The following is a 27476-nucleotide window of genomic DNA, read 5'->3' as shown; positions in this document are numbered from 1 at the left end:
GGGCTGAAATTAAAAAGTAACCTATTGTTATTCTGCATTCTGTTTGATTCCCTCCTTGTTTAATTTGGACATGTCTATTTTACACATTCAGCTGTTGCTGTTGGGACACGTGGCTGCACGTAGTGTCTGCCATATCTATGTCACAGGGCAGAAAGTCCTGCTAAAGGAGGAGTCCTTAATATCATGGATCCGTCACAATAAAACAGAGACTTCTGTGGAGGCAATAGCAGTAAGGTCTTTGACATTACAGTGAATGAGGGCTCCACTGAAATACAGCTTTCCCTTTAGAAAAGGATAATTTTGTAAGGGGAAAGGATGATGCTGATGGTTTTGAAAATCTGTGCTTAGAAGCATAGCAAGTCATGACTTGTAGATATGTGTCAGATTATGTGTTGTTTAATGACTGCTGTAAGTGAGCAGCATCCTACCTAGACCCAGGAAAGAGTATGGAACAGAGAATATGGATAAGACCGAGTTTCTCAAAAAGGAATTTTAAACAAAAGGCTAATCAAAATAAGCTTTGAAATTCTCATTCTCTAGGTGTGAGACGTATATATATAAAATACATATGTGTGTGTGTATATATATGTGTATGTATAACTTTAGGGCTTTTGTCTTCCTTTTTTATGACCTTTTTCAAACCTAAATCCTTCTGGGCTTTCAATCTTTAGGGCCTGTATTGTTAAGGAAGTTCTATAGGAACTTTCGTGAGCTGTACAGTGGGATGGCATGAGGGTGGCACATAAGCTACAGTGATGCTGAATCTACGCAGATACAGTGGAGGTCAGGTGTATGTATGTTGTTATATGAGGAAGTTATATCCTAAAAACACAAGAAAATAACATTCCTGAAAAAGGTAATGCTTTCAGGAATTTATGCTAGATTTTTTTCAGCGTTTCCTGATAAACCTGTGTGAGCTGACAGAAGCAGTGACATAGGAAATCCTAAGTACCATATCGAACAATAAAAGTACTCATGTATAATGAGTCTTTCATAGTAGATTAAATATTCATCATTCTTTTTTCTTTTTTTTTTGTCACATAGAGGGATGTGAGGATTAAAAATCATATTTTTGAACTCTACTTAAAGTTTTTATAGACTTAAATGTAAGGATACTTAATACTACTTATTTTCTCACATGCAAACTTATTGCATCTAAAGCAAATTTTGGAGAAAGGCTTATAGTGAAGTTGAACCATCAGTTGTTTACAAAAACTTTTTTTTAATATAAAATGCATCTATTGAAAAAAATGGTTTTTAAGGATCAGGGAAGAAAGATATAATGATTTGTGAGGTTTGAGGGGTTTTTTTGGCCACCTAAGCTTTTTCCTGAAAGAAGAAGGTCTTCAGTTGAAACTATAAGAAACTGTCAGTGATAACAGTGATGATTTTGCTGTTTATTGAGCATTAGCTGTGCTTTAACGCTAAATACGTCTTACATTTAAACAAGAATGCTTTCATTTTTTAGGCTTCTCTGAATTACAGTCATAGGCTATACATTTATGTTAAAGGGAGATTTTCTTTAATTTAGGATTTGATAAAACTCAAATCAATGAATAAGGAAAAAAAAGCATTTGAAAGCATAATCAACTACTATTCTAGTGAGCGAAGAAAAGAGATTGGCTCACACTGTTAAATATAACATCATATTATTAGTTAAAAAGGCCTTTTTAGCCATCAGCACGCTTGTAGCAAGCGTGGGTAGAGCCCTTCTCAAATCTTCATTTGCAAAGCCTAGCCATGATGATGATTATTAGTTATACAATGAAACCACCTATATGAAATGCAAATTGTTGGAATGTGTACTTATTAAATAATCTGTTACTGTTTTCCCATCTTTGAAATAATTAAAGGTCCTGTTTTCATTATCTGTGCTTATCTGTATTGTCTTTGACTAGCTGTTTCTATATTTTACAAAATGTCGTTTCTCAAATTAAGCTGCAGTAATTATTAATTTTTGCACTGTTATTTGTGTATTAGTCAAACACCTAATACGAGCTTAATACTTATATAGGGAACATATGTTCTCTCTGAAGAGCTGACTGTAAAAATATCTTAGTCCTGAGAACACTGAATGGTGCAGGTAGCTTTTTCCAGATGAGTAATCCCTTTCTGACCAAAATACTGCTTGCATAAATTTCCCTCTATTGAATTCATTAAAAACATGCAGGTATGTCTTGCCATGAGTCCTAAATGAGAAGTAAAAAGGCTAAATATTTTCATTTGTGTTAAATGTACTCCCTTTCCTCTCTGCTTAATTTAACTGAAGATGTAAATGTGCAAGTAATTTTTGGGGGAGTGGGGTTTTTTTGTGGTTTATTTTTGGTTTGGGTTTTTTCTTTTGTTGCTGTTGTTGTTTTTGTTTTGGCATACCCTACTGGAGATGGAGACTAAGAGGGATTTGGTTTGGGGGTTTCATTGTTCATGCTTTTCATCAGTTAGTGTGTTACTGTTTTCCTAATAATTCACAACTTGAATCCTGCAAATCTATTTATGGTAAGAAATCTTAGGGAATTTTGTGTGAACTTTCAGCAGGTGTAATGCCATTGTTGGATGCAAGTTGACCTTTTTCATTCCCTCTTTTCTAAAGAGGTGAGGAAGCGTTGTGTCATTGCCTGTATGAATTAGTAAATTAATAGCTTCTCATCAAGTGTTTTGAATGCAGTAATTAATGTCACTTCAGGTCATGTGTCATAGCTTGGCAACCCTGAAATGTTTCGAAGCTTCCCAGGGTCACAGGAAGAGACATGGTGAGAGAATGGATAAAGGAATGTACACACTCTGGACTGCACCATGCATAACCACAGTGTACCCACAGAGAATCATATGACTGATTTGTCCTCCAATATACACGCACTGTACATGGGCACACGTGTGTATTTACCATGGGAAATCCTGGACAGAAGTGTGGTAGCCTCAGCCTTCCTGCCCAAAGTCAGCACTGGGATCATCAGGGCCATGGAGCTACTGACAGCTAATGGCATTAGCCATGCAGGTCTCCCATGTGCCGCTGGCTGCACAAGCTGGCTTGTCTTGCTCATGGGAAGTTTGGGATAGGCCTTCAGTAGCTCTAAAACAAAACACCATATTCTCTTCAGTGATCAGACCAATTATTTGCAATTCAGTTTAAAGAGAGGATCTGGCTACAAGTAAAATACATGCTAAAAAAATTGGGAAAGATATAAAACTAAAGGGCAGCTCAAGGTATTGTTGCAGATGGAGTCCTTTGCTTTATTTGTAAGAGAAGCAATAACATGCTTTATTGATATGAAGTAGTAAATTAGCAAAGTTCAATGGTAAATGTGACAGTGGCTTAACAAAATGCAATGGCAAAGTACACTTGATTATTTACTGCATAGACCACAGGGTCGGACAAAACTGTCAGAGAGACGCTCCCATTGACTCATGACATTCTCACTCCTCAGAGAGGAGTCTAAATGTGATTGCTTCCACTCCTAGTCCTGTCCACATTTGCATACCAGCATTCATGAGGGTCATGGTTTCAGGCAACTCTTGGCTGCCACATTGCTATCTATCCCCAGAAGTCCCCAGTAAGCTGGACACAGCCATCACAACCCCCAGGGGTGACTATGGCTTAAGCAGAAAGGGGAGGGAGGCCCCAGGTATGGAGACTCAGTGCTAGGTAAGGTCAACTTACCGTACCAAGTAAGGTCCTGTTTGGCATTGCAGTTAAGCCCATCCCATGGCCAGCTGTCCTGGAAGGGCACAGACCTGCCATCCTGCTCCTGCATGCTCCCAGCATCTGCTTCTGCTCAGGTACTGGAGCTCATCCAGGATCCTCAGAGATCAGTTCACAGGAGCTAAAACAGCAGAAAATTTGTGTGTGTAGAGTGTTTCCTCTGCTCCTTGGACCAATTGCAGGCTCCTCAGAAAAAGGCAAGAGAAAGTGTTAAGCGAGGAAGAGGGAAGGTGATACAGCATAGGAACCCCTTTATCATTAGTAATGGGGTATTACAACATCAAACTGTACCACTGTAATGATCATATCTAAAGCAGTGGATGCCCGTCGGTGTAGCAGATGGTATTATGTGATGAGGCATGGAGATGTAAGGGGATAATCCTGTATTTAAAATGAACCTAGTTCTGTTTATAACCCTATCACAGACTTGCTGAGAGGCCTTGAGCAGTTTCCCACTTCATTGCCTGTTTCTCCAATTAAAGTGATGATCATATTGTCTTCTCATTGACAGCTGCTATTCAGCTGCTTAGATGTCCTCTGGTAGGAAACGTTATGAAAACGAACCCACAAAGTGCAGGACTCTAAATATGGAAAATTAGTAAAAGATGCTAATTTTCTGTACGTTATTATTGCTTGGACCTACAGGCCTATGGAAAAAAAAAGAAAAGAACTTTCTTTTAATTAAATTTAAAGCTTCATTACTCCTGAGTAGATAAGAGCTCAATATGAAAATATCATTGCTATTCAGAACTACCATAATCTATTGCAAGTCATCTGTGAATCATCTCTAATTAACAAGGTGCTCTATTACAGGGCTTTCTGAATAATGGCAGGCTATTCTTTGCAACCCTCTAAGCTAAAGTCTATTAGCTTTTCATTATCTCAATTACTTTCAATATTCTGGAAAAGCTGTTTGTGGGTTTTGCCTGCCGAAGAACTCCAAAAAGTGAAGTTGCCATTGGAAAATAAAGGTATAAAGTTTGTCTCCCAGCTCTCGAAGAAGGATATGCAGATTCCCCTAAATATCTAGAAATGAGAGCTGACATGGAGTTTTTGTGAAATCTAGAAATACAGGCCTTAGACTCACTGTTCATTTTCAGCCGGTATCATCAGAAAATGGGCTAGGTGCGAGAGGCAGCTACGAGCAAAGAAGAAAGATAAAGCAGTCTATGTTTCAAGTTGAGAACAAAGATATGCAACATGCCAACGATTGGAAGACATTCAGTGTTACTTTGTGATTTCCCTAAAAGACAAGTTGCTGAATCTGATAACAGAGAAGGGAGGAAAGAAAAATAAATATGTACTTTCCACAATTTTAAGTAGTAAATTTGAGCTGTTAACAGCAAGTTGTCTACACAGCCAGTGTATATTAGCTTCAGCTGCCAGCTGTCTTGGATCATTTGAAAAATTCAAACCTGGCTGAACATGAATTCAACAGTCAATATTTAATGTATATGAAAATCATGTATTGTGTGCCTGCTGATTTAGAGATAATATAGTGGAAAGGATAATTACGGAATTGTTCATAAGGAAAGTATTTCCCACTAAGCATAAAGGGTCCAACTTGGTTAGACAATGACCTTTTGGTCATTGAAGAATTAAGGAAGCTGCATACCCGGTGTGACCCATTTGGTAGCTGCCAGCACCAGGTATATGTTGGTTTTGTATTTTCCAGCCTATATTTGTTAAATCCCCGTGCTATTGTTCATAAATGTTTCTTGCACTTTTCAGGGACGTGATTTTTTTCAGATACTTTTTCTTCCTTTTCCCTCCTTGGGTCTCTTAAAGGGATTATTGTTTCCTGTTATCTTCCCATGGCTACAGAGGGTAAGTTGGGCTGGGAGGACAAGGAAGATGACACTTGTTTGTTTCCACTGGAAAGGGGGAGCAGAAGTTATTAGCATTGTTTTGCTGAGATTTGAGAGGCTAAGTGCCAGTGGTTTAGAAAATGCATTTTGAGTGATGAAGGTAATTAGAACAATGCTAATGTGATACTGGGATTCAAAACAAATCGAAACCCAAAAACAAACAAAAAAAAGATATTTACAAATAATAAAGCATTCCATAAATTTCATATTCTCCTCTTTACTGGTTTGATATGTGACATTTTGCTGATGGGAGGTCTGGTATGTGCTTAATGATAGGAACGAAGAAACTATGAGCAACATTGTGGCTGTATCTGCTCTGTGCACACCGACAGCTTGAAAGGTACAATGTTTGGAACAGGCTTGCAGAATGATGAAGAAAACACACAGTATTGCCCCCACAGTATGAGAAGTGACTAATATTCTATGTACATTATCTGAAAACATAATCACAGAGGAAATATGAAAAGTCTAGAAGAGAGTTATGCAAATGTCTAAAAAAATGTCAGGATTTAATTAAGAGATTGGCATTATTCCACAGTTTATTGCTTATCATGAATGCATAAAGGTTAGCAATAATAATTTCTGATTTGGAGCAAATGTCCCTTCCCCCCCCACACACCTGTTTTGATACAAAAAAGTTGCAGGAAGAGAGGAATCATGCTATTGCCTGTAGTCATAGTAGTATATGTTTCAGTTCTGATGCTGGGGCACACGGAGATAAGAAAGATTTGAGCTGCTTCACTTCTCAAGAATCAAAGCAGTCTGGTGAAAAGCACATATTCTAATGAAAATAATAAAGGCAACTAGTTAAATGCCTCCATAAAATAAATGGTCTTATATACTTTTAAATGAGAAATGCTGTAGTAATATAAATCTAAACTTTTAAACTTCAATTTTGATGACAGTTCTTTCAAAGAAAAAAGTACAGACTTCACTTTGAAAATCTGAATTTAAATATGAGTTAAATTTTTGATGTTCGCATATGTAGAAGCAATTTTCTTTGAAATATGGATAATGACATTTTGTCACTTCATGATATTAGTCACAACACATGACATACTTTTTTAAAAAAAATATATCTATTTTTTAAATTTAATAATAACTGTTGGTTATGGTTGCTTCTTATTAATAAATACATCTTATCTTATACTGTCCATTTTGGGGAGACCTCGTGAAACGGCTTTTTGAAAAACTGCTGAAAAGGCTACTAAGATGTCCAGGTGCTAGAGCACATGATTTACAAGGAGAAGTTGAGGGAGCTGGGTTGGTGTACCAAACTCTTCTTGGTACTACCAGGAAAAACAGCTGTGGTCAGTGTCTAGAAGTGCCAGCAATGAACACTCAGGTTGGAGATCAGAAAAAACTTCAGCTAGAAGGCAGAGTAGCACTGGAGTAGGTCATCCAGCAAGACTGGGGATTCTTTATCTACAGATACTCAAGATTTAGCAAGAAAAAGTCATAGCTGACCTGATGTAGTGCTCACAGTGGCCCTGCTTTGAGCAAGAGAATGGGTTAGGGACCTGAATTAGTCCTTTTCCATTCACATTTACATGCTTTCTATTATATTTTGCTATGATGAAGTAATTAAAAATATTCCATGTTAGGAAAGAATGTACAAGCTATTTAAGAAATGTTCTCAAAGTTTTTCTGAAACTTAACAGGAAATTTTGTAAAATGTCTTTTTTGTCTGCAAGGTTGTGCATGTTTTTCAGAAATACCATTTTCACCAGCTCCGACTCAGAGTGCTCTATTGAGCCACTGTCTTTAAAATTTCAACGTTTTAAGTCATTTAAGAACTTTACATTTATGTAAGAAATACTAGATTGTATTCTTTATCCTGTGATTGCTTAGCTTCATTCAATTTCAAATAAAAATCATCAAGACATATCCAAACAAAACTCAAATTAAGGTTAGGGTAAAATTCAGATTATGCATTAGTGGTTGAGAGTGGGAAATTTCTCACAACAGTGTTCAAGATGCCACCAAAACCAAGCATTACGACATTACAAGTTAATGGTACACTGAAAAGAAATGCTTATTTTTGAGGGAAGAAAACATAGAATGGTTTGGGTTGGAAGGGGCCTTAAAGATCATGCAGTTCCACTCCCCTGCCATGGCCAGGGATGCCACTAGATCAGGTTGCCCAGGGCACCATCCAGCCTGACCTTGATCACTTGCAGGGATGAGGGAACTGCAGGTTCTCTGGCCAGACTCTTCCAGTGTGTCAACATCCTCTGAGTAAAGAATTTCCTCCTAACATATAATCTAAATATTACCTCTTTTCATTTAAAACTGTTGCTCCTTGTCATATCACTATCTGCTCATGTAAAAAGTCAACTTTTCATCTCTTTTATCAGCCCCATTTAGGTACTGGAAGGCTGCTATAAGGTCTCCCTGAAGCCTTCTCTTCCCCAGGCTTAAGAACTCTCTTAGCCTGTCTTTGTAGGAGGTGTTTCAGACCCCTCATCACCTTTGTGGCCCTCCTCTGGATTTACTCAAACAAGTCCATGTCCTTCTTATGTTGGAACCTCCAAAGAGAGGATTGGAGAGCTTTCTGTCCTATTCCGTTGAGTACTCAACAGGCCACCAGTGAACCACAAATCTGAACTAGTAATGGAAAAATTAAAGAAAATCATAAAGTATTTCTTGTGATTAAGAGCTACTAATTAATGCTATTACTGAGGCTCTGATAAAAACTCTTCAGTTCATGACATCTACAAGGAAGATAAATATAGACATGAACAAGTCTAGGACAGGCTGCATACTGAGACACAAATAGGGAGAGATGGTTGAGTGAGGGGAGACTAAAAGCTCACTTGCATTTAGCATACCCAAGTCAAGACTGGGAGAAGGTATGATTGCCCTTTAAAAAACAATTTGCTTGTAGATGGGGAAAAGAAAAACTTTAAGGAAGATGCTAGCATAGGAGCAAACGGCTTTAAGTTAGCTATGGTGCATCTAGGGTAGGCACTAGAGTGAATAGGAATGTGAGTTTCTGGGCAGTCTCCCGATGGGACCAAAAAGTACTTAGAAGTTAAATAACTGCATGATGATTTTGTGATGGCATTAAAACAAGTTTTTAAGAGTTCAAGAAATTTGTGTATTGGTTAGATACCTGTGATTACATCCAAGTTGCATTTGATAATGGTTCTTAAATTCACTGAGCAGTGTGCATCAAACACATCCAAACTACGTGAATGCCAATTGCATTCACAGTGATGTCTCAGACCTGTAGCACCTAAGCTGAGCTTAAGTTCTGCATGTGCTAGCATAAATGTGTCCAGAGATTTGTAAAAGGTGCATACTTGTATGTGCAGTTATACAGAAATAACACAATGGGGAATTGCCTGACAGGGAAAGTATTAGCAGCCACAGAAGATTAGATCAGACAAATACAAGAAAATAGTATTCAGAAAATCAATTAGAGTGGTACCAGTTAACACCAGTCTTACTTCTGTACTACATTCCCAGTGATTGGGCTTCTGCACTAAAGGGGAGCCCAGTCAATTCTAGTGGCTTTCCCAGTGGGTGGACTTGGCACTTCTGAGTCAATTAAACAGCTTCCTGAATTTCTGCAGTACAGCTGTAGGTTACTGTCTCACCCCTTTTGGGATCTTTTTACTTTTAAACAAGCCAAGAACCTTTTGTGGATTAAACTTTTTGGAAAGCATATAATGTCAATCTGTAATTCCAGGTTTTGTATGTTTTCAGCCAATTCTCTTCTGCTAGTTTTATAACAGAGAAAAATGCTTTAGGACATTTTAAAATATTCTTTCCATATTACAGCTGTTATCTTAACATTCAGTCTTTATCTTATCCTTCACTGTGATCTGAAGGACAGTTTGAAGTGGCCTGCTCAGTGATTCCAGATCTGCTGGGCCAGGCAGCTGTACCACGGCACTTCATATCTGGGAAACCGACAGTTTGTGTTGGTGTAACCTATCCCTGCCAACAGAGGAGGCAGAGCCATCTCACAAGCACACATTCCTGCCCCAACCACAAGAAAAAAATATTGAGTAGGCACAGATATTTCTACAGTGAATCAGATCAGGGAACTGAACTGTTTTAAAATTAGTATTCTGGGGTGTTTTTTTTGCCCAATTTTAATTTGGACCGGTTCTCCAGTTTGGTTCATTCTATGGCCATGTGAATAGTTGTGTGAACACAGAGGAAGAACAAAATTATGGCCTGGAGATGGCAGAGTGAGGCCACAAGTGAGGGCTTATGCCAGGACTAATGATATTCCTCTGATTGAGCCAAGATCTTTTGTCTAAAATATGACAAACCTCCACACAGCCTTCAAACCCATGTCTAGCCCTGTGAGAAGCAGGTGGCTTTAGCTCAACTCCTCCTTCCCATGAGAAACTTCTATCAGTCCTTGTTTCCCAGCATCTCTTCTAGCTCCACCCATCTTGCAGCAGGTTAAGTGGATCAGGGCAGTTGTATTTTCTTCTTCAGTGAAATCATAGAATCATTTAGGTTGGGAAAGACCTCTGAGATCATCAAATCCAATCATTAGCCCAGCAATGCCAAGTCCTCCCCCAAGCCATGTTCCTAAGTGCCACATTTACACATCTTTTAAGTACCTTCAGGGATGGTGACTCAACCACTTCCCTGGGCAGCCTGTTCCAATACTTGACAACCCTTTCCGTGAAGAAAATTTTCCTAAAATTCAATCTAAACCTGCCCTGGCAGAAATTGAGGCCATTTCCTATTGTCGTATCCTTAGCTGTGGCAGAACAGGGCAACCCTCACCTCACTACATCCTTCTTTCAGGTACTTGTACAGAACTATGTTCTCAAGGTTCTTCTTGCAGTGCAGGGCCCAAAAGTGAACACAGGATTCAAGGTGCGGCCTCATCCGTGTGAGTACAGGGCACTGCCCTTATCCTGCTGGCCACAATATTTCTGATACAAGCCAGGATGCCACTGGCCTTCTTGGCCACCTGGGCACACCGCTGGCTCATGTCCAGCCAGCTGTCAAACAGGACCCCCATGTTTCTTTTCTGCCAGGCGACTTTCCAGCCACTCTTCTCCAAGCCTATAGCACAGCATGGGTTGTTGTGACTGAAGTGCAGGACCTGGTACTTGGCCTTGTTAAACCTCATACAGCTGGCCCTAGCCCATCGACTCAGCCTGTCAGATCACTCTGTAGAGCCCTCCTACCCTCCAGCAGACCAACACACCCACCCAACTTGGTGTTATTTGCAAAATTCACGAAGGTGCACTCAATCTCCTCATCCAGATCATCAATAAAGATACTAAACAGGATTGGCCCCAATACTGAGCCCTGGGGTACACCGCTGGTGACCAGACACCAACTGGATGTTTCAAATCTGATGTTTCTCATGCACTGCCATGACTCCAGAAACTAAAAGATTTTAAAGCCACGTGTGCTAGGAGACGTACAATAGTATTTTAAAAATTCCATCATGCTGCTAAAAGGATTTCTCTCCATCTTTGTGTTACCAGCCTGTGTATTGTTACATGACAGGTATAGCCCGCTGAATATAGCTTTGTGGTTCCTTCTCACTCATATTTCTTCTTGCGTGTTTTTGGACCTTCTGAAGTCCAGAGATGTGCCATAAAATAGTTCCTAAAAATTAAATATTAGAAAGCAATTCTTCTCCCTTCAAGCTCAAGGTTTTGTTGTTGTTTTGGAGGTTTTTGTTTGTGTTGCTGTTGTTATTTCAACTTCCTTGAGTTAAGAGGAGTGAGTCATGCCTTTGAAGAGAAGGTCTGAGGAACAGGAAGTAAAAGAGATGGAGAGAGAGCTCTGGAGTGAGAGAACAGAGTAAAGGAGATATTGTAAATGTTAAAAACATATTAGAATCACCATAAATAAAGCAGGTTTTAGTCCCCAAGACATACAGTAGCAAGCCTCTGCTGTGTCTTTTTGAAATGCTTTTAGATGGCCTTGCTTGCAGTTCCCCAGGCAGCGCAACTAGAGCAAGATGCCCTTGAAAAGCTCTTTGGGAGATGTAAAAAGTCTCTTTTGTCTGTAATGGAGGGAGTGGAAACCTTGTTACAAGTCTGTGCAGTAATTGCCTTATTTGTTCCTCAGATCTGAGGTGTATATCTATTTTCTCCTTTGGTAGTTGAAGCAAAAGAAAAGTCTCAGTCTCCTAATTGGTACATGTTCTGTCCTACATCACTCTGCATGGTAAGATTGCATAACAGATGTTAAAAGAGGTATCAGAATTCAAAATCAGATACCAGTAAGGTATTAGGGCAAAGGTGTCACATTTTAATGAATGTATATCACTGTACACTGCAAGCTTTATGAATTTGAGATGGCTGCTTCGGGACATTAACAGCAATGTAATGTTCAAAGGCAGGGGGGTTTTACACGAATTTTCATTGGTTCAAAAAAATATTGGAGTTGAACAGCAACATTGCTAGCAGAGTAATGAATTTAAGATTCACATTGTGTATTAAAGGGTGTTTCCTTTTTTTTGAAGAACAACCACTGTATTTAGATAGACAATTTCACTAAGGAAGAGTTTTATAACATCTTGGCCACAAGTGTACATTTTTCCCCATAGCATTCTAAGGTGGGCGTAGAAGTTCTGTAGGATTTTAATCCATGTATTGAATTTACAAATTAGTATTTGAACTTTTAATTGACTTATTGAATAGCATGGCTTACTTTATGATAGAATTAATTGTACATTTTAATATCTAATTTTTGATAAAAACTGCCAATTTAGCATTGAACATATGGGAAAAAGATTCTTGTTTCATATGTGTTTGTGTTGTCCATAATCAGTGTTGCATATTTCTCGATATATCTCATGTGGAATTTTAGGGTTATTTCAGGATTTGAAAAGATACATGAAATTCACAGAAAGATGTCAAAGGCTTTAATTGACTTACTGTGAGGAGTTGACTTTTTTTGTCCACTAGGCTGTCATTAGGTTAATCAAAACACTTGGATGTTGAATAATCTGCCTGTGCTCTTTATAACTAACTTCACACACTTGTTAGGTGAGTAGGAAGACATACAGAAGATATTGAAATTTCTTCCAGATATTTGTTGAAGCATCAGCCAGGAAGACTCACGTCCAGCGTGAGCAGGCTCAGTGATGCAGAAAGAGCCTCATGCACTTCCTGCTGCGTGGTGACTTAGGTGAGAGCAGTTACAGTACGCTTAAGAGAAAGTGACACTTTATGTATGTGAAATTTAGGAAGGAAAAGGTCATCTAACATATTGATTATATCCAGATCATAATGCAGTCTTGTAACAACAATCAGTCCTAAACTGGAGACATTTTTGTGGCTTGTCTTTCTTGCCTTTACTGCTTTCACTGAACTGTAGTGGCTGTCTCTGGACCCACACAGTCCTTGTGGTAAACACAGCCCTGTTGTTCATCCTTGTGTCTTTGGATGGCTATTGAATGGAGGCCACTTTGCTCTGATCCCAAGTGAGCTGCTTACACACATACCGCTACAGTTGAGCACGGCTGTGGGGTTCACAGAATCACAGAATATGCTGAGTTGGAAGGGACTGCAAGGATCATCGAGTCCAACTCCTGGCCCTGCACAGGACCATCCTGAAAAGTCATACCATGTGCCTGAGTGCAGCCCAGGGCATGTGGACATTTTCAAAGTAGCTCTAAAAACTCAGGTTTTATTGCTTCATGATGTCACAAACCTTCTAGTAAAAGCAAACATAGTAGTTTGGCTAGTACTATTCCCACATCCATCTCAGTTTCAGGTGTGAAATGCTAATGCAAATTTCTTTAGCTTTATTATATAAAGTGGATGGAAGATGAGTTCAATACTGCTTTTAATTTGTTAGCAGTAAAATGGGACATTGGGCTGTATTGTTGTGGGTGAATGAAGAAATCATTGTATGAATATATGTATCAAATGGAATATAAATAACTTTTTGAAGGTCAAAATGATTTTGCTTTTTTTTTTTTTTCAGTTTCACACTTCCTGTACAGCTGTTTTAGAGACAGAATTTAGACCTTTTTTTTTTTCTCTGCCTGTTTCTTCAGCTTCTATTTCAAAAATAAGCAGGGAGAGTTAGGTCTGTAACCAGGAGTTAAGTACTGTCACTAGTATTTTAAAGCAGTCCTTCAAAATTTGTCCAAAAAGGCATACAAGTCCAACAAGAAGGAAGCTAATGCTAAAGATTTTAAGCATGACTACTGTTTTTTTATTTATGAAGCTCACTTTTGTCCTGCCAAACATGGGGTAGGTGTTCATACAACCTGAAGCCCCATTTTCAGTGTTAGGTGTGTAATGTATTTTGAAAATATTCCATATGCCATTTGTCCTGCTAGATGTAACATCTACAAGGTAAATTTACATATCCCATTGGTTTATTCTTTGACATTACTCACAGTTAATCTGTTTCTGTAAACAAATCTAGCAAATATGTGCCAGGCTTAAACTAAAATTTTGGCTGTGAACAGGTAGTAGTATTTGTTGTGTTTACACTGAAAGTGCTCCCATGCAGTGACAGAATGCTTCAGCCCCATTTTAGTGAAGGAGATTTGAAGCAGTTTTCTCTCTGCTCTGCACTGCAGGTGCAAACCTTTAGGGTCCTGAGTTTACACATCCACTTGACAAAATCAGGGACCTCTGTAGAGTGCACTCTATCTCCTTTCTGGCTCAAAAATACTTGCATGTTCTTCACTGGGGACAGGCAATGCCAGTTAAAAAGAATAAGAGGGAAACTATAAAATCCATACCCCCATTCTGATAGTAGATCCAGGATGTTGCTGGATTTTGCACATGACCTGGAGCTAGACATAGCCAGACGGTTTAAGGTTCTTCAAGGTCACACAAAATAGTGTCAGATACAGAAGAAGGATACTCATTCAGGCCAATCAGTTCAACTAAATATGATGCTTTTTATCTATCAACTTAACTTTTGTACCTCATGTGTGTAATTATATTCGATAATGGAAGGGAAAAATTTTACCTAAAATTGGTACTTTCCTGAATGAAAGTTTGCAAGCCCCATCATACATTTGTCTGTTTCTCAAGGTTTCAATGGCAAACAGTGGTCTTTCCTCCTTACTGCAGTGTCAGTTTTTTCTGCTGATGATTATCAGAAGTAGAAACAGGCACTTTGGTAAATGTTCCTTGCACTATTTCTGCTGTTCGGCTTATGATATCTTTCAGAGCCTCTCAAGGTAAATTTGCCTAATAGCAGATTTCTAAAAAGTGCCATTTTTTTAGTAGCATTCATGGCTACTCTGAATAAACATTAAACATATGCTGTGCATAATGAAATTCTTCCATCCAATTTCCTATTGTAGAATGTTCACTCAAAGTAGACATTCATAAATATTCATACAATAAGACTGTTTATACTTCAGTTACTAAGTAGTATCCTTCCTTCCAGAAAACTTCCAGTCTTTTATAAGAGAACAGTATGATTTTCTGCTTATTATCCAAAGGAAAAAAAGCAGAATTTTATCTTCAGCAATCTCCTTCATCCATTTTAGAGTAGAAGTTTATGTAATATAAAGGAGATTGGGGGTTTGGGTTCTTTGTCTTATACTTGTATCTAAGCCACCAAAATCTAATAAGACCACTATGTAGTATCATCCAGGAAAATAAAATGCTCAGTGACATCACTAAAAAGCAAAAAAAAAAAAAAAATTGAGGCTGACACTCTTCCATACAAATTGCTACACAATGTAATCTCCATCCCAGAAGTAGTCTACAGCCAAATGACGTGTGTGTGGTCAGTGATGCTGTTGCACATTCCTGTATCTGTAAGAAGCAAAGCACATAAGGGAGCAGTCAATACAGCAGTTGTGAAACTTGCTGATCTGACATTCACGCACTAACACAAGATGCTTTTGTGAGAGTTAAAACATCTTTCATCTGCTGAAAACTCAAGCAAAAACTATCTTCTTGTCCTGGAGCTATTATTTCTGCAACAGTCCCAGTTCTCCCTGCACAAGTAAGAACAAGCTGTTGTCCTCATAGTGTAGCTCATTTGATATCTGAAAGTAACACTTATCATCATGTGACTAGTGGGTGCTTAGGAGAAACTGAGGAATTAGATTTTTAGGCAACTGCACCAAGGAGACCTAAAAGTCATGAAGCTCTGTCAGGGAAGGTTTAGATTAGGAAAAGGTTTTTCACCCAGAGGGTTGCTGGGCACTGGAACAGGCTCCACAGGAAAGTGGTCACAGCACCAAGCCTGACAGAGTTCAAGCAGCATTTGGACAATGCTCTCAGACACATGGTGTGATTCTTGGGGTTGTCCTGTGCAGAAATATCACCATAATGAGCAAAATGGGTGTTTTCAAAGCAAGTCATTCTCTCCTGTAGTTACTGCAGTTCTATTTATACTAGTTGCTTTTTATATAATTGCCAGTGTGTTGGATAATGCTTTTAACAACAAGGGCATTACATATATGTGGGTAAAAGAGGTACTCTGCTTTTGCTCAGGCTCCTGAGGCCTTGAGATTACAAGTGCAAGATTAAACTGGCATTGTAGGGCTGATATGTTGCTCTTGGGAATAGAGAAGACTGTGTCCAAGGAGCCTGTGTCCTGCCAGTTTATTGGACCCAGTCAGAGAAGTTGTATGACTTTGCTTTCTTCTTCCTTCTGAGCAGTGATTTTAATTTGCAAAATGACTGAAGGGGCCTGCACCTCGACTAGAAGCTTCTCATAGTTCATATATAGAAAAGGTTGAAAATTACTGAAGCTTGTGATACACAGCCAGGAGGTCAGAGAAGGGAGAAAAAGCACTTTCTTTCCTGCCTATTCCCTTACATCCTAATCCAGCCAACACTGCTGATCACTTGTCACTGCTGGTGAGAATGTCTGAGGTGGCAAATCACTGCTTGTATTTCACAGTGCTGGCAGGGCTGTATACCTTTTTTTGAGAGAGAGAAAACTCTAGTGAAGTAAGTAAGCAGGACAAGGTACTTAATGTATGGCAGCAGAAAGGCTGATACTCACACTGGAATGCTGGTCTAATGAGATCAAAACCCAAGCATTTCTTTGGGCAAAGCTCATCATATATTATTTAAAGAAGCATCAATCAGAAAAATAGCCACCTCACTCACTGAGGAAACAAAAGCCATATGGCAATTTGTCTAGCATTCAAGATGAGAAAACAGCAATCACTGAAAGAGTCATATACTATGTAATCACCTGGGGGAAAGTGTTGTTCCTTATTCTGATGATTGGTGTCTCTTGGAAACATCTGCTCTTGCTCCTGATTTTCCTTAATGAGAGCATAAATGACACTGTGTAATTCACCTTTTCTGTAGCATTGTCTCTTGAGCCTCTATTGAGGGAGTTTCGTTTTCCCTTTCTTTGCATATCATGTTCTCCTAATCTTATTTGTGCTGTCGATGGTGTCTCTGCTTCTGATGCTTTCTTTTTTCTCTCTGGATCTTTTTCTGGCTTTCTGATGAACTCATTGAGGAAGGATAGGTAATACTGATTGCATTTCCAAGGAAGATACTATCAACTCATAGTTTTTACTTTTACAGTGATCACTGAATTTGCTTAAGTAGCAGATTCATTTTGAGTTTGCTCATAAATTGTTGATTCACATTAAAAAAAAAAAAATAAAAGAGAAGGTCCAATTTGGACATGGGGCCTGATGTGCTGTGTAATGTAGTAATACAAAATTTCTCTCAGTAATTATATCATCCAATTTGTGGTAGATGTCTTGGATTTGCATGTTGTATCGTTTGGAAATTGATGACTCATCTGGCATTGTTACTGTCAGCCTTCTTGCTTGGGTTCCGTGCAGGCTGTTTCACTGTCCCAAGTTAATTTTCTAAGTCTGGATCCTTCAGACTGTTACTGCTCTTGGTATGGTACATCTGTACACATGAGGAAAGAACCTTTGGCTTTCATTAGATATTGATGGGGAATTCTCCATTTATCTTTTAAAAATTCCAACCCAGACTATGTAATATCTAATTTCAAGTGGTTTCAGTTGGAGAGTTTGTCTTGAATCCCAGCTACAGGCTTTTGATCTTTGGGTGTTTTTAAGCCTTTTTCCAGTTGAAGTAAACTGGGAGGAGGGGCAGCTGTGGTATTGTATTTATTTTTGTGTGTGTGTCACAGCAAATATGATTTTAGTTTTAACAAGTATCTTTCAGAAAACAGATTAGTATTACCAGTTGATTCCAATGTGCCATATGTACGCTCCACCATTTTTATTGTTTATTTTTGTCTTAAACAGAGACATTTGGTGATTTTCTTTTTTCATCACGTTTCTCAGAAGTTAAAGTTGCTCAGAGGGGAGCTGAGAAATAATTTACAAACATGAATTTTTAAGTGCAATTAATTTTTCACGTTGTAGGTTGATCTGGCAGTTATATGTTTATAAATATAACTCTGCATGTTCCAATTTAATCTAATTAATTTTTTTGGCTTGCTTGTTTTTATTAGAATCACTGTGAGAAGTGGATATTGTCTGACTATGTGAAAGTCTGAGTTAATGTTTTTGAAGTCTCATTTATTCTTCTGAAGCAAAGTTAAGGTCATTGTCTTGAAGCATGCCATCTGAATGGAACTATAGTAGAATTTTCTCTTCATATATCTATCCCTATCCATATGCTAGTTTTACATGCCTATGTATTTTTTCTTATTTCTGTATTTATATTCTTTTTTTATGTACCTTTTTGCATCTCAGTTGCTTTTGCTTTTTGCACTTGGAAGATAACTTTGCAATAAATATCTCTGCTGCTCTGCTTCGCAGTAGGTGAGGAGCAATGTCCTGGCACTGGTGGTTGGTTGTCCTTCTGTATTTAATAGCTAATCACCTATCTGAAAGGAGAGTAAGAAAGCAAGATCATGCCTGTTTCCATGCCTGAGTCTTGGCAGGGATGTGAGAGAGTTACTTCCTAGCATAGGCATGCTCTTCATGTTACAGTATAACTTTTAGCATCCAAGTCTAGTTTTTGCTCTGACGTTCATAATTAATTGTTAATACATTGTAACTGATTTTTAAAAAATTATTTTTGTGGTAAAGAACAAAATTCTGAATGTAGTAAGAGTACCTAATAGTTAGGTATTAAGTCACAGCCTGCGTAATTTTCTTGGAAGTTTATTATAGTGCGGATACATTTAATGGTGACTGCACATCCTTGTATGTGAAATCACTATGTATGTAATGGGCTAGGAAGGTTGTGATAAATCTAGTGGTCTAAATGGTAACAGGCACTCACATACTCTTATTATTACACACAGTGCCGTGCATTCAAAGCTGGGAAATTACCACTCCTCTGCGTTAATAAAGATGTCAGTGTCCAGGGATACAGCTGTGATGGGGAGGGTTCAGGGACCTACCCTGAACTTGTCTGATGGCTTTTTAAAACTCAAGTGGCTTATACAGGTAGGAACATGTGACGCTGCCAAAAGCCTTTGCCAGCACAAAGCCTGGTCCAGCCCACATCAGGACACCTCTTTGCCAAGCAAAGGGCAGAACAGAAGCAGCAGCTGTGTGGTGTGGCAGGACAGGTGAGAGGTCAGGTAATCAGGTGAGTGCCAGAGGCCTTTGTGTCACTGCAGATTTTACTGCAGCAGGGGTGTGAGACACAAAACTTGACTAGAGAGGCTGCATCAGCAAATAATTTTGTCATTGACCAACTAATTATTGTTTTGCTTCTGGAAAGGGTTTTGGTGTGCCTATAGATACCAGAGTTTTGTCTTGAGACAGTTGCCTGTGCTCCAGGATTTTTAGCTGGGAAATAACACAACTGTAATGGCAAAGGGCTTCCAGAATCACAGAATCACAGAATACACAGTTTAAATGAAACCATAAAAGTCTATTTGTTTATTTATTTGTTTGTTTGTTTACTGATACTTTTCGGGGTACATATAGACTATGGTGAGCTTTTTACAGAAGAGTGGGACAGAGAACCTGTGAACAAAGCAGATAGTGACAGGCATTACCAACCGAGGTAGTTTAGAGCAGAGACCAAACATGCAGTTAAAGCAAAGTGCATCCCTTTCAGAGCAGATGGACTGTCGTGGTATTGTTATTTAACCTCCGAGTGTCTTCTCATGCTGTAGTGGTGTCAGCTCTCCTTGGGCTTATTTATCTGAGTCATTAATAAATCATCAGAGTAATTCCCTTTCCATATGAGGTTATGGAAGAAAGGCATATCTGGGTACTCCTTAGTAGTCAGAAAGGAAAGATTGCCATGGACAAGGAGTTTGAGCTGTGTGCAGCAGGCAGAGAAAGCTCTTTGGTCTCTGGATCACAGTGAGATTTATTAGTTTTTAAAGAAAAGCTGAAAAATGTGATCTCATTTAGGGGACGTGGGGGTGCAGCTATAAGTCTGCATGCTTGCCTGTATAGTTAGGAGCTCAAAATTACAGCCTGTAAATAGATGTACATATTTAAACTCCTAGAGGGGCTGTAGCTCCCTGCTGTAGTACAATAAGAATAGTAATACTTACCATTTAGATTGTGCTTTCTATTTTCAGAATAGTGGCAGTGTTAGGTATTTCAATGTAAAGCGGGTGGGTAATTGTGAACAGGGTGTTAAGCTTTTCCATTCTGGGGGCTTGGAGTGGGGGCAGGGGATGAAATGTTATTTTGCATACTCCCCATAATAAAAGGAGGTTCAGACTCTTCTACTCTGGCTGTGGGGGCACGACGTCTTTCAGCTTTCTTCCAGGAGCGACTCTCACGAGGGAGCTGATTTCTGCTCAGATCTGACCACCACAGCCCTCAGTAATTATAGCAGCGTCTGAATTCTGAGCTAAAAACAGAAGTGCAGCATGTGCCTATTCCCCATGTGATTCAGAAAGCAGGAAATTGAAAGAGCCTGACTGAGAGGAGAGGGAGTGCAAAAGCAATAGACACATCTAGTATTTGTCTCAAACCTGCTACGCCTGGGACGCAGGAGCTGTCATCTGCCGGCGCTGATTCTGCGTGCAGCCAGAGCGGAGCCTGATTGGGTGTAGTAGGACCTAAGGCAAGGGGGAGAGGCAGCGGGGAGAGAGTTGGGCTCGCCTCACCGAAATGTAAACAGTGGGAAGCGAGTCGGGAGTATAACGCCTTTATGCTCCGAGCAGCGAGCATCTGGCTCTGGGCTCCCATGGCTCCGGCAGCGTACCTCTTGCAGGTCTCGCTCTGCCTGTCTTGATGAACAGAAGCAGACCCTTCGGAGGATCTCCTGCCTGTGGATATAAATAGGGGGCAATCGGGATGCGCTAGCTTTCGCCGCCGGCGCCGCAGCTCCTTCGTGCTCCGCGCCGCAGCTGGGACAGGGCAATGGACATGAATATGAAGAAGTTCACAGTGCGTCGGTTCTTCTCAGTCTATCTCCGCAAGAAGTCTCGGTCAAAGAGCTCGAGCCTAAGTAGATTTGAGGTAAAATTCACCTTAACTTTGTTAAATATAGCGAATACCATTAGGTGCAGGTAACAGAGGTATAAGGTATAAGAATGCCTGCGTTTACTGATGTGATAAGTAGGTTAAGGTGCTCTTTCCCTGGAGGTGGTGATATTCGTACCTAATGTTCTTTGTTTCAGTGTAATTCAGTGCTTTTTCTCGGTAGTATTCAATACATTGAATAATATATTTAGTGTGTGTTGCCAAGGATCCTTTTATCAGCCTTGCAGGGGAGGGGAAAGCTGGTTCAGGACATCATGAAGTTGTAGGAAATAATTACAGATCCACTTAAATTAGCACAAATGTCACCATACTTTGACATAGTCTCATATTTTAGTCTTCCCCTGCACGTATATCATTCTTAGTGCTAGATTTCCAAATAATTAATTCATTTGCTAGTGCCTTTTATATATGTGTGGTAGGGTAGATAGGGATTTTCTTGCTTGTTTTTAGGATCTCCTGTTTGCACATAGTTTTTGCATTTATCTTCTCTCCTATGCATCTCTTACAGCATTGTATAATTTATTTTGCTGTAGGAGAAGTTGTTCTTCGGGAGGTGGGGGGACAATGTCAAAGCTATAACGATTTAGCAGTGTGGGGAGATGAAGGCAATTCAAGTCAGAGAGGTATTAGCAGACTGGAATGTGTGAACGGGTTAGAACCGGAGTTTCTGCCTCTCTTCCTGGAACCATTGTTCTTCAGCCCTATATTTGGAGCTGTGAATAGGATGTGAGATCAATTGAATAGATGTCAGTTATATTTATGTTGTTCACTCTGTCATTGCAGATGATCTGCAACCTCTGCGTTAAAATAGAGGTAGATGGGGCCTGATTCTCTTCTGTCTCACATTTATTTTGTGCTGGTGTACTTCAATTGACCTCTGAGGAGTTACTCTGATTTTGCACTGGTATTCCCATGAGTAGAATTAGTTTTAGGCTGTGTGAATACATTTTAAAATGTTATTCCCTTAGTGTCCTATTTAAAGCACTAGGTAATTGTTTGAACGTAAAGTTCTTCATATGTCATTGCTTAAACAGGACATGCAGAAAAGCAGAGGTTTTGGCCTGTGTGGGTTTTTGTGGGGTTTTTTACCTTTCTTTCTTAACTCTCTAAAAATCAACTTTTTTGAAAAAATGATTGTGTAAGGTACTTAATTTTATTAACATCATCAAATAGCCACGCTATGCATTTAAAATAAATTAATAGCTCCCTCCTTGCACCAGCTTTGTTCTTTGTAGCACACTCTAAATTCTCTAAACTCATGCTCCACCAGAGACAACAGCAAGTAGACCTGGAGTTACATGAAGGAGTTCTGAGACAAATGAGTGTCTTCACAGGCTGTCAGTGTCAGGATGGGATGTTAGGAGGGGAGGTGATTTGGAGAGAGCAGAGCCCCACCAAATCTCATAACTATTCATTTGAAAGTGCTATTGTTTCCAAGAAACAGATTCTACCACATTAATTATTTAATTTACTGGATAATCTGGCGTGGATGACCAGTACGACTCAGCATTTGTATCAGGCTAGACCTTGTTTCATTAAAAGAAAAAGAAAGGAGAAAGAAGAAGTCTTTACAGATCTCTTTGACTGTCAGTATTAGTTTGCTGGATGTTGTCAATAATTATAAAATAGTTTTTCTTTATGTGAGTTTCATTGTAGTGATTTTTTTCTGTGATTTTAAATAATTTGTTTCAAGAAGCAGCCTGATACATTTCCTATCTCTCATGTAGCTTCAGAGCATTTTGTCCACTTCTCTCTGCCTTGGCTTGCCAGTAATGACCAACTTGATGCAAAGTGACTCAGTATTATAATGCAATTGGGAATAAGGGTTGTTCCAACTAGGAAGAAAAAGTGATTCATAAAATCTGTTCTGCTATTTAAGTGTGAAAATCATCAGAGATGTTCCTGCTTAGAGGGGAGAAAACTAAATATGAACATCAAGCCCCCTCTGTGATTTCCATCCCTGAGTACTTCTATGCATAAACTTGTAATTGCAGGCTAACAAGTGCTTGTCAGACAAACAGAAAGTGTAAGGAAGCCTGCTGGTAGCTGGATTTTTAGAAGTCAGAACATTCTTTATCCTAGTAGGTAGACATTTTTAAAGATACAGTAAAAAGATACAGTTTATTACATCATGGAATGAGTACAAGTAAAATAAAGGGAAGAAATTTGGAGAAAGCACGTGGCATTGCGTTGCTTAGAGCGCATTAGCTAATGTACCTGGCAGAAACTGTGTTGGGAAATGTCATTTGAAATTTGGAAGGGAACTGCTTTGCCTGACTTGTGTAGGATTTTTGTTACGGTGTTCTTTTGACCAGGTGGGAAAGAGGGTTGAAGGATTTAAGATCGATACTCTAGTATCTTTAAAATACCACTATTACAGTAGATTAAAAAATAATATTAGTTATTAATATAAAGATTAATTACTTCTTCTGCTATGGTATTCTACACTTTAAATTCACTTGCAATGAGCTTCATAGCTCATGGAGCATGGATACAGATGCAGATAATGACTTAGCACATCACAGCTTGTAACTTGACCTTTAACTTTCGTATGCCAATATCACTGCTATACCTAAAACAATAAGGTTATTGCCTTCTGTAGATAGCCAGCTTTCTCGTTTTGTCCTGCTAAAAGAGGCAGAGCACACTCTGGTAAATCAAATATTACAGGGATTTAGTTTCATCTTGCCTAAAATGTGCACCCTTTTTATTGTTCTGGGAAAACCTGGCTGAAATTTGAACTTATTTGGCTACAGTTTTGGGTTTTCAGTTTATATTATTTTTCAGTATGGCCTGCATTGTCCTTCATTTATAAGGTATCTAGTGATGTAATTTTATTAAATGCGCGGAGCCAAGTTCTGCCATTCTGCATCCACAGAGTTCTGATTGAAGTCAGCTGAAAATCCAGCCAAGTCAATGGGAACTGCATGTGTGCATCTGAGAAAGGGCTTTGTTTATGGTTCTTGCTGAGTGTTGATGAACGTGAATGTGAAACCATCAGGAGAAAGTACGCACGGGTGTGGATCTGCTAAAGACTTTGAGACCCAGTGGAATGCATCATATGGCAGTGAGCAATATCCCTTGATTTATAAATCAGAAATTAAATATACCATTTGAACAAGCTAGGAAATACCTAAGCATATAAATAATTTGATTATATTTATTCCAGTGATGCAGGAATGGGTTGGGTTTTTTTGTTTGTTTGTTTTGTTGGGAATTTTTTGTTTTGGTTTGTTTTTTTGGAAATTACCAGTTGACCAAAAACATTGGGTTTTATTCTGTCAGGAGACACTTCTGTCTTTTGCATTCCTGATGTATTTTTAATTAATTATTCTTACTCTTTAATTTCTTTCTTTTAGTTTTTGTTTAGTCTTATTGGTAATGATGAATCCAAATGTTTGATCTATGTATGGGGCCTAGAGCCTAGCAGAGTTTCTGCAAATCAATGCAAAATTAATCTGGAGCCTGGTGTGTCTCAGCACAGTCAGTTGTGAGAGGCAGGACCTCCTGTGGATGATTCAAGTGTGGGTCCTGCTTTGGTTCCGACACTCTCACATAGAAAATGGAAGTGAGCTTATGCAGACTGGTAAGGAGTAGTGCAGAAAGACCGGCACTGGCTTTATAATACTTTGCTGTGAATCTTAGGCTCTGATTCTGATTTCCTACAAGCTAAAGTTACAGCAGCCTTAGGAAAGCTGCCAGCAAATGCTGAGCTAGACTGCTCCTTTTGCACAGTGGGCTGGAGCAACACTTCACTTGCAAAGGCTTGTGAATTCGTCTGCACTAGTATAAAGAACAATTCTGTTCTTTATCAATAGTATGTCCTTTATTCTGTCTTCTCTTTTGTATTTTTATAGTTAATCACTTGGTAGAGGAATAGAGTCTTTCTGTAAAAGGTTAGCCAGAAAAAAGGCAAGTTAAAGAAAGGAGATGGGGATTAACAACCCAGGAACAGCTCTGCAAGGTGCAAATCCTTTAGTTGTTATTTTTTTCCCCGTGGTAATGATCATCTTTGTGATGCGTGTTCTTGTTACAGCAGGTTACCGACACTATTGTAGTGTCTCACTTCCCCCAGCTGCAGGCAAGACTTTTATGAGGAAATGCTGCAGTTCTTGTAGTCTTGTATGGCTTGCTGGGGGAAGGGAGGCAAGGCAGGGAGAGCAAGCAAGAGCAGGAGGAGTGCATAGTCCATCAGATAGGTCACTTGAGGAACCAGGAAATCCATTTCTCGGGCTCATTTTGACAACTTGCTTTGTCAGTAGAGGTGGTTCAGACCTTTGTGCTTTGCATTTCCCATTTGCGAAATGAAAATTATGATGAATATTCAAGTCCTTTGATACTATTCTACCTATTGACATTGGCTTTGGTGGTAAGAAAGTGCACTCATATGTGTACACATTCATAATAAAGAAATTGCTCCCCAATTCCCCAACTACTTATGACTTTATCCCAAATAAAGTCTCTTGCGCCTCAGGGTTGCTATGTGCTCCTTTCCACGAGATCAAGCTGCTGAGCTACACAAAGGGAAAATTAAGCAGGTAGATGTAGGGATAACTTGTCTACAGTAAAATCATAGAAAATTTGGGCTGGGAGGCATCTAAAATAATTTAATCCGGGCTCCCTCTTCTTCCTCCATAGGCAGTGTCAGCTATATCTAAACTATTCCACCAAAGATGTTTTTTTAACCTATTATTCAAAACCTCCAGTTGTAAATGCCCATAACTTCCATAGGTGGTATATTTTGCAACATTATCCTTGGCATTTGAGAGTTTTTCTGATGTCTAACAAGTTTTTCCTAAAAACAGTTTAGGCCTGTGTCTTCTTGTCCTCCTCACTCTAACTGTGAAAAAGAGATTGTTTCCTGTTCTTTGCAGCAGGATTTGTATGCATTTGAAAGCTTTTCAGGTCCCTTTCCTCAGTCTTTCTGTAGGCAGGAATGATGTGTTTCATTCTTTCTGAAAGTTAGGGACTTCCAGGAACAAGACTGTGGGCTAGTCACAGCAACATTGTTAGGTAGAATGTCTTCCTTTTTTTTTGAATGCTAATCATTCCTTGTAAAAATCACTTATATTTCAAAAGCCCCTACCCTGTCAAAGACCAATCCAAACTGTTGTTTTATGCTCCATTTCCACCATCTAAATGTCTGCATGATGCCCTGATCTGATGGTATTTGGCATCCAGACCAGAGCTGAGAGACTTGATCCATGGGCTCTGATGTCAAATCAATTCTGACATACATACATCACATAATTAAACACAGGCTCTGGTCACATAACCAGGGGACATGCATGTTTGGGCATATAGAGCAGGGGCCTGGGGTCATAATGGAAGAGGTCTTCATTTGGTTGTGGGATGGGTCATGTCTGATCAGCTGATAGGACAAGCACATGAATACCTTGTGTGACACAGTGATATGGTAAACAGATGTTTGATCATGATCACGAGCCTCTCCACTCTATCTGTAAGCCAGGTTCCCTGTGCCTGGAGCATTTGTGTGGGGGTGTACAGGAGAAGAAGAGCTGAACCTGGTGGAGTGGTTGGAAGATCTGGGCAGCTGAGTCCCCACCTAGCAGTTATTTGGAGTAACATAGTTTTATACAAGAGGCAAATGTGTAATTTTGTTCTAGGTTTTAGCTCCTAACATCATATCTTGTCTAACCCTGTGGCATAAAAAGTCTTTTCTCATAGGGCTTAACTCTTTTTTACCTGTTTTCATTATCAGTGAATGATTTGGTTCATGCACTTTTCTGCTAGTCTTAGGAGAGGACTCCTTTTGTGTGTGCTTTCTGCATTGTGTCCTCACAGGTAACTGGAAATATTTCTAAAGTAAAATAGAAATCAGAACAAAACCCCTCCTTATGTTGATTTGCCAGTTACCTAAAAAACAAATACTTTTCATCTAAATATTTACTAGCCATTTCCTTTGTTCACTTAACAAGACTTACTGTCCCAGTTCAGCAAGGATTCAGTAAAAGTATTTGCTGTCGAAGACTCAAAGTACTACAGAATGGTAAGTTCTACACGCAGGGTACACCCTCCGTGTATGCCATCAGCTCTTACAGAGTACAGTTTTGCTTCCTGGAGAACAAAGTCACAGGAAATGGAAAAGAGTGATTGGATCACTACGTCTTCCTTGAAAATAGCTCTCTGATTGAGGATGTGTAATGAAGCAAGTGATACATCTGTTCAAGGTCCTTGCATGACAGCTACAATTCACACACAGGGGAATGCCTCCCAGACATAGTTTGGGATGGACGTCTCCTCACTGGGTGCGTGGATGATGGTGGGGTGGCCACAGCGTGGTTTTGGAAGACTTTGAAGGGAGCAGTCATCCTTGAGCTGTGCAATCTATCTCACTACTTCAAGCTGTACTGTATTTGAAATGTATCAGTGTTTCAACAGAGCTGCATTTACTGTGGGATGCGGGAGAACTTAGAGCTCTCTTCTAGCTGACAGCCGGGAGTTCAAGGATACTGGAAGTGTGAACCATTTAAAGCACAGAAGACAAAACTGTGATGTTCCTAATGGAAAAAACTTTTTCCTCATATTGCAGTGATAT

General features: G+C 39.3%; 1 protein-coding gene across 4 annotated transcripts in view; it reads left to right on the top strand.

Annotated features, from left to right (window-relative positions):
• LOC114060001 (ribosomal protein S6 kinase alpha-2-like) overlaps positions 1-27476 on the top strand; it is a 187559-nt gene that overhangs the window by 98868 nt on the left and 61215 nt on the right. The window contains exon 1 of one of the 4 annotated variants that reach the window (XM_027889103.1): positions 20331-20893. The exons of the other annotated variants lie outside the window; for them this stretch is intronic. Within the exon in view, the coding sequence (XP_027744904.1) occupies positions 20795-20893 (99 nt within the window). The 5' untranslated portion in view covers positions 20331-20794. Of the gene's footprint in view, positions 1-20330; positions 20894-27476 lie in introns of those variants that run through there. 4 annotated transcript variants of the gene reach the window in all.

The sequence above is a fragment of the Empidonax traillii genome, unplaced genomic scaffold, assembly GCF_003031625.1.
Source record: "Empidonax traillii isolate 1590-97213 ecotype Southwest subspecies unplaced genomic scaffold, ASM303162v1 scaffold254:size1037790, whole genome shotgun sequence".
Taxonomy (NCBI): domain Eukaryota; kingdom Metazoa; phylum Chordata; class Aves; order Passeriformes; family Tyrannidae; genus Empidonax; species Empidonax traillii.
The sequence above is the reverse complement of the archived record's forward strand: the minus strand, read 5'-3'. Positions and strand labels throughout refer to the sequence as shown.